This window comes from Centropristis striata, chromosome 12 (genome assembly GCF_030273125.1).
Source record: "Centropristis striata isolate RG_2023a ecotype Rhode Island chromosome 12, C.striata_1.0, whole genome shotgun sequence".
Taxonomy (NCBI): Eukaryota; Metazoa; Chordata; class Actinopteri; order Perciformes; family Serranidae; genus Centropristis; species Centropristis striata.
The window spans coordinates 23,535,089-23,545,203 of NC_081528.1; the positions used below are offsets into that span (position 1 = coordinate 23,535,089).

General features: G+C 40.5%; 1 protein-coding gene across 1 annotated transcript; it reads right to left on the bottom strand.

The window, feature by feature from the left end:
• Nucleotides 1-3,760: 3,760 nt before the first annotated feature.
• adrb2a (adrenoceptor beta 2, surface a) lies at nt 3,761-5,908 on the bottom strand. The gene is made up of 2 exons (XM_059345457.1): nt 5,792-5,908; nt 3,761-5,398 (listed from the first exon to the last, which is right to left on the bottom strand). The coding sequence occupies exon 2, from the start codon at nt 5,396-5,398 to the stop codon at nt 4,142-4,144; it is 1,257 nt and encodes a 418-aa protein (XP_059201440.1). The 5' UTR covers nt 5,792-5,908; the 3' UTR covers nt 3,761-4,141.
• Nucleotides 5,909-10,115: the final 4,207 nt, after the last annotated feature.

The following is a 10,115-nucleotide window of genomic DNA, read 5'->3' on the forward strand; positions in this document are numbered from 1 at the left end:
CTTCAAAGTGTCCACCGCCATTGTTCCTAATGAGATCTCAATTATTGATGTAAAATCCTATTTCATATGTTGTTCTGGTCATGGTTGTCTGCATTCCTAACCATGACAACTAGGCTTTTCATCTTCATTCAGCAAACGAACATATTTCATGCTTGAAAGAAACATGAAAAATGCTTTCCACTCTGGCTAAGTTCCAAATATCAGTTTTTATGGCTCTATATATCTCCACTGTCCTCCTCCCTTGGATTTCTGGGACAGAATGAGGTGCTCTGTTTAATCTATGAATACTGGGAGCATTGAGAGACAGACATACAGCTTCAAAAAGAGAATGGAAACATTTTCATAATATCCCGATCTCCTTCCTGTCCATCATTCCATCTGGATCACATGCTGACGGCTGGTTTTCCCATACTGAAATAGACTGTACTGCTGTCAGCGTGGCTCATACCTTCCTCCTACCACTCCCTGTTGTGAAATGTAATGATCATAAAGGAGGCATCAATGAGGACATTGCATGCAACATGTACATAATTTATTTCAATACAAATGTTACAGCACATACACTTGCTTTTTCATAAATATCACAGGACACCACATATTGTAACAGGCTTCATTATCTTAACAAACAGTGACAAAAACTTGTGCGAAAAATGGTTTGCAAACATTTAGTAAACATTCAGCTGACTTTTTTCCACTCGAAAAAAGTTCACATGTAATAGGTTTTATTTTTCATATGACAGCTAAAGCAATACTCATAGAAAAATCACATTCACGTACATCAATTTATCTGAATAGTCCACCTTCAGCAACATCTGTGCTAAGATTCGGCTGTTTCTCATGACTCTTCATTTTTAGTCGCAAACAGGAAGGAGGACTTCCACAAAAATATTATGGTACAAGTGAGCTCTCCGGCCAGCAAGTGTTTATAGTTCATGAACTGGATTCAGTTGTTCAAAAACTTCTACAAATGTTTTATGAAAGTGCTATACAGTGCTGCTTTAAGTTAGCGAAACGACCTAATCTAAATCATGGGGAGCTGTTCGGGATGAAGTGACTTTTATTAAATTGGAAAAATGATGGATCAGCATTAGCATTAACTCAGCTGAGCCGTGATCATATTAAGATGTAGAAAAGACTGCAATATTTTACACTGGAAATATGTGTGCCACATTATAATATAACCTCTAAGACTTGACCCGACTCCACTTTTAAAACAGTTGGTACAACTATACCAGTGGATAAGGGTTCATTTAGGTCCAAACTTCATTGGGAGAACTGAATGTTCATTGTATACATCAGTAGACAAGTTATATGGCCCTGAACCATCAGCTGTACTTGGAATGTCGTAGATTCAGCTAATCATTGCACATAACTGTGAAGACATAAGTTACGCTCCTTATTATACAGGTGTAATGATGATACAGTAACCACTAACAAGTCTGAGACAGCTGAGGTGCAAGGAGAGGCCACTGCCAGGAGGGAGCAGTGTGGATATATAGTTCCAAACCTCCTCCACATGGGCTAAAACAGATCACTTTCAAAGGAAATGTCACTACAGTCCACAAACACATCACCACGATAATATACTGCTTACATGCACATAATCACTTGCACAGTGCTTAGAAAAATGGCAAATGTTTTAAATACAGAGCTGTTGTTTGTTTGTTTCATAATCCAGCAGTCATTTAGAGCCTAATAATCGTGTGAGAATAAATACAATAGTCATATATCAAAATCTTGGTCTATCTGTTTTGTGCTTTGTGCATACTGTACAGTGAAAATGTTGAGGGAAAAAAAACCTTGAGCACATGTGTTGTGACATTCAACCCCTGCATTTACTTTGCTGTAAATCCATGAAAAAGAAAAACAGTAAAAAGATCAACACACGGGAAAGCTTGTTTTTCACATGGCAAACATTGACGTAAGATGACACCGTAGTTACGTCTATTCCTAAGGTCTGTGACAACAGTGCCGACTAAACCTAGAGATACAGTACATATGGATTCCTCTGAGGGAACAAAGTTCACAGTTTTGACAGTTTCAGCTGACCTCACTCCAGAGGCAATGATACATGCACTAAAACACAGGTCACTAACACCGATTTAGACTGGCAGAGAATCCCTGCTCCCCCTCCTCCAGTAGCCACATTTAGCATGCTGTCACTTTGATTAGAACATAGAGATCGCCAAACTGACTGGGGAAAGAGGGGGTTACACCTGCAACACCTGCAACTATCATTTAGTGTGGGAAAAGTATGTAAAGCCTCTAATTCAAGCCCCTGCATGTGAAATGCTAATTTTCCATTAATGCTTGTCAAAAAGTGACATTTTCAAGAGCCTGCGATCTTAAGACGTGATAAGAAAGAGCATGTCATTTCAGGTTTGGATCTCATTGCATCATGCAAATTGGGAACTGTATACTTTATAATGAACTTATCTTTTTCAGTATTCCCTGAGAGGGAGTTATCTGATTGCAGCTAAACGGCGGAGATAATGGATTTATTCGTGTTTATTGGCCCGGGCTCAGCTGGATTGGGGGGCATTTCCTGCAGACTGCACACCAAGCAGCGTCTAAAGTAGACTCACTGAAAGTGACTGAAACAACTGGAGCAGCTGAGGCACGGCTCAATAGACTCCTGAGTGTCTTATCCAACTGTTTGACTGATTTTAAAGATCCAGACATCCGTTTAGAGTGAGGAGACTCTGGGAAATGTCAGCGAGCAGTGACAAAGGTGCACCACTCAGGACTGTTTTTCTCATCCCCATTTATTGGCCTCTGAGTTTTCACCACCGCCAGTCTATGCCCTGGAACTTTCTTATCGCTTGGCTATTTTTCGCCGCACTGTTTATGATTGTGTGCGGTTTGTACCCTTGTGCCATGACTTAGGAAACAGCTTCTCTGGTTTCAGTAAACACTGTGTATGCTGAAACACAGCAACCACGCAAATTAATAAACAAACAAGGCTTGTGCAACAAAAGGGACGTAGCTGCTACTGGCACAAAGAGGGGCCAGGAAAACTTTGCCTTATGCAATGCCTATAAAATGTACCAAACACTGGTTTACATGTAAAATGAACCAGTGGACTCAATGCAAGATATTACTGGTGGGCAAAAAAGTGCTTTTGAATGTGTCATCGAACAGCTGCAAGATTTAAGGGTCAAGACCCAGGATTATACTATGATATTAGATATCTTAAGGGGAGATCATGGAATTTGGCATATTAAAACGAATACAAACTTGCAAGTGTTATCATATGACTGACAGCGGATGGCCTGCAGCGTTTCTCAGCTTGCACTAGTGAAATGTAGATAACGTCATATCTATGGTGTTATCTACTGGCAACAGGAACACCCATGCAACAGGCTGTAAAACACCAGCGCAGGGAGCTGGGCCCCACAACATTTCTGAGCAGTGAGGAGAGAAAGAGAGAAAGACAGGTTCTGCCCCACCTGTTGATGATCATTTTTTCACACTGAGACAATCCATCAAAAGAGAAAAGAAGAAAAACAAAATGAAGCCAAATTCTAATTTGGGTTGATTTGGAATGTATTTCTTCAAACAAAGCACCAAAAAGGCATTAAGTTTGATCCTCACATCGTCCATTTTTTGATGGAAATAATAACTCGCTATTCATGCCGAATTGGCATGCCTGAATGGAATTTACAGCCTCCAATAACATTTACTTTGAATTTCATAAAGCATTTTTATGCTAACGCATTGTGGGATCTTTTGCCAACAACTCTAAGACAAAAAACATGCCCACAAATTCATACTGAGCCAAATATTTAGCAAATATATAATGCACAGACTGTTTAGTAAGAGTGAATAAACCGCTGAGATAACGTAACCCCTGCGGATGGTGAGCTAATGTGAAATAGTCAGTTAGAAACACAGTAAGATGTGATGAGGTAGATGGAAGTTAAACATGAGAAATGTAACAAAAGGAGAAGTGATCTACCTACAGTATTTATCCACAAAGAGGAAGAGAAATACCTTCCTCAGCTTATTACAGTTTCTGTAAAGCAGTCTCTACCAGTCATTTTGACTGGTCTTACCTTCATTAGTCAATTGGAAAGAGTTTATGATAGCAGTGTAAACATGTCTGGATGGCCCTAGTGACAGAAGTCTCAGGGCTCCAAGTTTAAAGGACAGTCGTTACAGTTGATAGGCCTTTTTTGCAATTCCCGTTGGGGTCCATCGATCTGTCCATAACGCTGCAGACCCCCGCTCCCTTCCCCAGACACCCGTCGTTGGTGTCACTGTCCTCCAAGCTGCCCTTACTCCTCCCTTGCTGCTCGCTCTGCCAGCTGTGCCGGCTGTAGACATATCCGTTCACGGGCCCCGGGTTGCTGAGACGGTTCCTCTTCAGGCAGAGGATTTCCTTAAAGGCATACCTGAACTCGGGGCTCCGACAGTAAATGAGCGGGTTGAAAGCAGAGTTTGCGTAACCTATCCAGTTGAGTATCCTGAAGGTGAGGTCAATGTCCTCTACCTTCCATATAGCCACCACCACGTTGAGCAGAAAGAAAGGCAGCCAGCATAGAGTGAAGATCCCCATGATGATGCCCAGTGTCTTTAGGGCTTTGTGTTCCCGCAGGCAGAACTTGGCCTTCTTGTGGGCACGCCCGCTGTTGGCCTCCAGAGATTTGAGGTTGCTGGTGTCACTGTTGTGAAAGCGTCCAACGCTTTGGTCGATCTTCTTAAGTTGGCGCTTGGCCTCCTGGAAAACTCGGCTGTACACAAAAACCATGATGACCAAAGGGATGTAGAAGGAGATGATAGAGGAGGTGATGGCGTAGGCCATGTTGGTGTAGAACTCGCAGCAGTTACTGTCCGCAATACAATCCTTGGCTTCCTTATCATCTGATATCCACCACTTCATGTGGATGGGCAGGAAAGATATCAAGGCAGCAATCACCCACACCAACACGACCACAATGCGAGCCTTGCACTTGGTTAGCATTGACTGGTAGCGGAAGGGGGAGGTGATGGCCAAATAACGGTCAATAGCTATGACGCACAGGGTCTCGATGCTCGCAGTGACGCAGAGCACATCGGTGGCGGTCCAGAACTCGCACCAGAAACTACCAAAGTGCCAGGTTTTAAAGATGATGTAGCAGGCGCCAAAAGGAACCACGATGAGACCCATGACCAGGTCAGCACAGGCCAGGGACGTGATGAAACAGTTGGTGACATTTTGGAGACGCTGGAAGCGGGCAATGGCTATAATGACCAGGATGTTGCCAAAGACAATGCACAGGACGAGTAAAGACATGATCATGCCCAGCAGGATCATTGTTGCCTCACTGTAACCCTCCTCATTCTTAGCCGGGTCTGACGACGAGTTGATCATCCCCGCACTCACATTGAGGTACACTGGGAGGGTTGTGCTTCCCATCTGAAGGGACAACATGTAGACACACAGACACACACAGGTGAAAATCAAAATGTGTATCTGGCCTTATAAAAACAGTCAAATAAAAGTATTTGTTTATATAAAATATATAGAAATATATAGAAATATATATATATATATATATATATATATATATATATATATATATAGAGAGAGAGAGAGAGAGAGAGAGAAATATATATAGAAATATATATATTTGTGTGTGTACTTAAAAACTAGAACCAAATAAACTGCATTAATGTCTGTTGTTTTAATTTCCACCAAAAAAGGAGAACCAAACTTAAAGCACCACACCACAAGCTGCAAAATGTATCACATCCTGCAAGGCTTCAGCAAGCACAGCTTAAAAAAACAAGCACAAATAAAAGTACGAACCTCCACAGGTAGTTGTCTTGTTTCCTGCCTCCCATACAAAGTATAAATGTCACAGTTCAGATAGTTCCTTCACTGTCACATGTCCTTCTTTCCACTGTCTGTTTGTCTTAATCTCCGTGTCTCACTCACTCAGTCCCTCAGTTGAGCAGTGTTTCTTCTTATGTGTCTCCCAGGCTATTTGTCAGAGCCCTTATAACGTGCAGTGATGACATCATGGTCAGTGCTCAGCCAATCAGACAGCCAGCCTGCGGAGGGTGCTGAGAGCTCCCGAGAGTTTGAACACATTGTCCCTGCAGCCGCTGCTGCTGCAGGGCTGAATGAGGAAAAAGCTGCAGTGAAGGCTTTTCTGACTTTTTGTTCTACTTTTGCATTTTTTAAACATATGCAAACAACATCTTAAAAGTCCTGCACATGCACACTAATTATAGAATGTAAAAAATGCATATAAAGTTTAAGAAGAAAGCATTCAGTTCAGCGGTGCAGTCCGAGCACTGAGGAGGTTTTACAGCTTTTGCCTTTTAGTCTGGATCATATCAAAAACAGGTGAAGCTGTCTTTGACTGTTTGTACAGTGAAGAGAAAGTTGGATGCAGAAGTGGGTCAACTGGCATGTTAAACCAGCTTGTAGTGTAAACTCAATGATTTATTACAACGTTTGACTATTATTATTGCCTTTTCCTGATAAAACCTTGTTGGTGCTTTTCTTGTCATGGTGCTATAATCTAAAAACATACAGTACAGAATGCTAAAAAGCAATTTAGTGCTTATGTAGATACATAAAATGCAAAACATGTGTTTATGTAATGTTACATTGATAAATATCTAAAGGTTACACTGCAGAAAACCCCCTTCTTATTTCTGGTAATGATCTGCATACTGAGAGTGAACCCTGCAGGACATGAACTAACTCTCACGCTATGCTGTATTAAAATAGAAGATATTTTTTAGGATTCAGGGCAAATTTGCATTTCTGTACGGATTGCAGAGTTTATTGGAAGGCTGTAACAGGCATTGGTATTCACTGTTCGGTTCTGTTTTTGTTTCTGGAATGCTATTTAAATTCTGATACATGAATACACCGTATTATCTCTGTATTAGCTAAACAAACAGAGCTCAGTGTTCGAACCGAAATGGTATCAGTGACAGATGAGGAAATGGAGATGAAGGCAGGGGGATAAGAGCAGATCAGCTACTGTGGGGTGTGAATGTTTTTTTCTCTGCTTCAGTTTGTGCCTCAGCCCTGCTTGTACTGACTCAGCATGATGCGCTTACATTTAATAACTCTGAGTATGTATAGACATAAGTTTCTGCATACACGCATAAGCTGAGTGTGTATTTACAGAGATAGAAAGTTTTAAACCACATCATCCTATTTACAGTGAGAGACTTCATATCTTTTAAACCATGTTGACTGGGTGAACTGTACTGGGGGACTGAACTGCCTGTGGAAGGATTGCAAATTTTATGCAAATAGTGTTCACAGATGTAGTCTGTAGCGTAATCAAATCTTTTGCAGACACACTGGACAACAAGTTAAAGACACAATGAACACAATGAGTCTGTTTGTTAACACACACTTCAAAGAGTTTGGCGAGCTTCAGTTTACCTAGCTAATACTCAATATTTGTGTCCAGACAGGAGAATTTAGAGGATCTTCCTGAGCTTTCCGACTCAGACGACATCAGCCAAGTCACGATCAGAAACAATGAAACAACAACTCCTCCAAGCCGTATGAACATTTATTAAACAGAATTATTTTGACCATTATTTCATCCTTTTTATTTCTTAGTTATTCTTTTTTCTTTTGATTTCATTCTCCCCCTTTCAACCATATACATGGTCGCCCACAATTGTTGTTTCATTATCATTGTGATATGCTTGGAAGACATTAATTAATAAAGTTTTGAGAAGATATACACTTTATTTGTCAAGAATACATCACATTGTCACAATCATTTCATGGAAAGGGGTAAAAAATATTTTATTCCAACTTTATGGGTGATTGTGTATGTGTTGTTTGTTGTTATTAGGGCCATGGGGCAATTGCACATCCTCATCCCCGATGCTGCGTTCATCGGTGTGTGAATGAATTCCCAATGGTGGCAGATGGGACCGTTTAGGGTAGCCTTTGCCACCAGTATGAATGTGTGTGTGAAAGGGTGAATGAGCGCAGTCTGTAGTGTAAAGCGCTTTGAGTGGTCGCAAAGCGACTAGAAAAGCGCTATATAAGTGCAGGTCCATTTACCATTTACCATACCTAGATGAAGCAGTTGCTATAAACTAGGGGTGGTCAACCTTTACTAACTAAAGAGCAATTGTCGGCCAGAAAAAGAGAAAAATGTCGTTATACCGCATAAAATGCTGCATACCTTATTTTGAGCCTGACAATGAAGATGAAACAGCCTACTAAGTTTAAATGAACTTACCTATTGTGACCTATTATAATACTAATAGATCACAATGAGCATTTATTAGTATGCCCCAAAGCCCCGAGTACTATTGTTATATTGTGGATTTTTTCTTCTTCCTCTGAGAGGCTGGACACCGAAGAAATATCTCAGGAGATTTGGAATCGAAGGGAAACTCAAAACTAGACTTGATGATGGCAAAATTTAGAGCATAAGAGTCCGAGCTGTAGACTTTCTTAAGCTATGGTGCACAATTTAGTTGACTTGTAACATAAAATGTAATGCTGTATATAAGCAACACATTTTTATAACTAAATAATACAAATAGCTTTGGGCCTTCTCCACCAATCAATGAAAATTAAAATGTAAAGAAATAGAAAATACATTTCATTTGGTATAATTCTTTTGTCGCAGCCACAGGAAGCCAGAGATTGCCTACCCCTAATGTAAACTCATGGTTGAAGATGAAATTGAATGAAATTGTCATTACATTACGGCTACAAAACGACTTCCCCAAGGTTAGCAGGAAAAACTACAAGGTTAGGTTTAATATAAAAAATTAAAAGTAAACAAAATGCAGTAGCTGGCGTAACTTATGGAAGTGAAATTGTTATGTTAGTGACGTAAAAATGTGACACACTGAAGTCTAAGTATGGTTGGTGTGTTACTTCAAATAACGTTGTTTACTTTTGTTTTCACACAGGATGCGGGTGGTGGTCTGCTGGGTGAAAGTCCTGTGTTTGTTTGACCCATGCATCAACCCACCCTCCCTTCCTAAGTGGACCTGTTCATGCCTTACGCTTCCCTCTTTTGCTTTTACTTTATACCGTCACTTCCACCTTGGCTTCCTTCCTTAATTTCTATGGCCTAGCTTGAAATGTAAATATGGGTTGTAAATAGGCAGTGTACAATTGAAACACAGACTGTTTTTTATGGGCAAGATACAGGCAGAGGGCAGGGACTAGGCAGATTTCACACATTTCTAGTGGATGAGTCTATAAATAGTTTTTTTATGTGTTTGTTTTTCATTCTGCAATAACTAGTACCTGTGTTTTAACACCACATAACTCAAAATCTAACAGTCATGAGTTGTACACCGAGGATGTTCCACTCAATATCACTGTCCTTGTCATGTGCTCAGCTGTATCTGCTGTTCACACCAGATTACTGCAGGAATATTATCAATAGCCTTTCAGACATCCGCTGTCAATAGATAAACACATTTTTTCAGGCTTGCTGTGCAATGATTTTAGTTGAGTTCTCTTTGATAGTGATCACGGGCTGGGGCAATTTAGTTGAAATGCTGTAGGGAGGGATCTTGACTGGGTTTGTGAACAATATAACAATTATGATAGAGGAAGTGGATGGATCATAAACTGACCACAGGTGCATGCATGTGTGTTTGTGTGCATGTATCCAAAGCAAAACAATAGAGCCCAGATGCATGCATTACCTCCTGCTATGATTTCTCATATTGCTTTTGAGCCTTAAAGACTTTTACCTTCTGCTGGAGGTCCATCCTGCAAGCTCTTTAATCCATGTAAAAATCTTACTTATTTCAGGGCAGATTTCAACAAATTACTCATAAATTACCATTGCATCCATAGAGCAATGGCCTTGTGACCTTTTGTCTAGTTAAACACCTTGTTGCATCACAGATTTACTTGACAGGTGTCCACAGACGTGGTTATCCGTCATCTCAGAATGTATTCACATGTTATGACGGCCTCTTCTTCGACCTTTCCTCTAGTGCTTGTAGTTCTTCGGGTCATCTGCAGAGGCTCCCTGTGGCTGTGGCATAAAAATCATACCAAATTAAACTTTATTTTCTTTGCATTTTAATTTTAATTTATCATTGGTTTAGGCCTGAAGAAATCCACATTATGAGGTATTAAAAAAATGTTTTAGGCAACTAAA

Coding starts and splice junctions, on each gene's coding strand:
- adrb2a (XM_059345457.1), bottom strand. CDS start 5,398: ATGGGAAGCACAACCCTCCCAGTGTACCTCAATGTGAGTGCGGGGATG.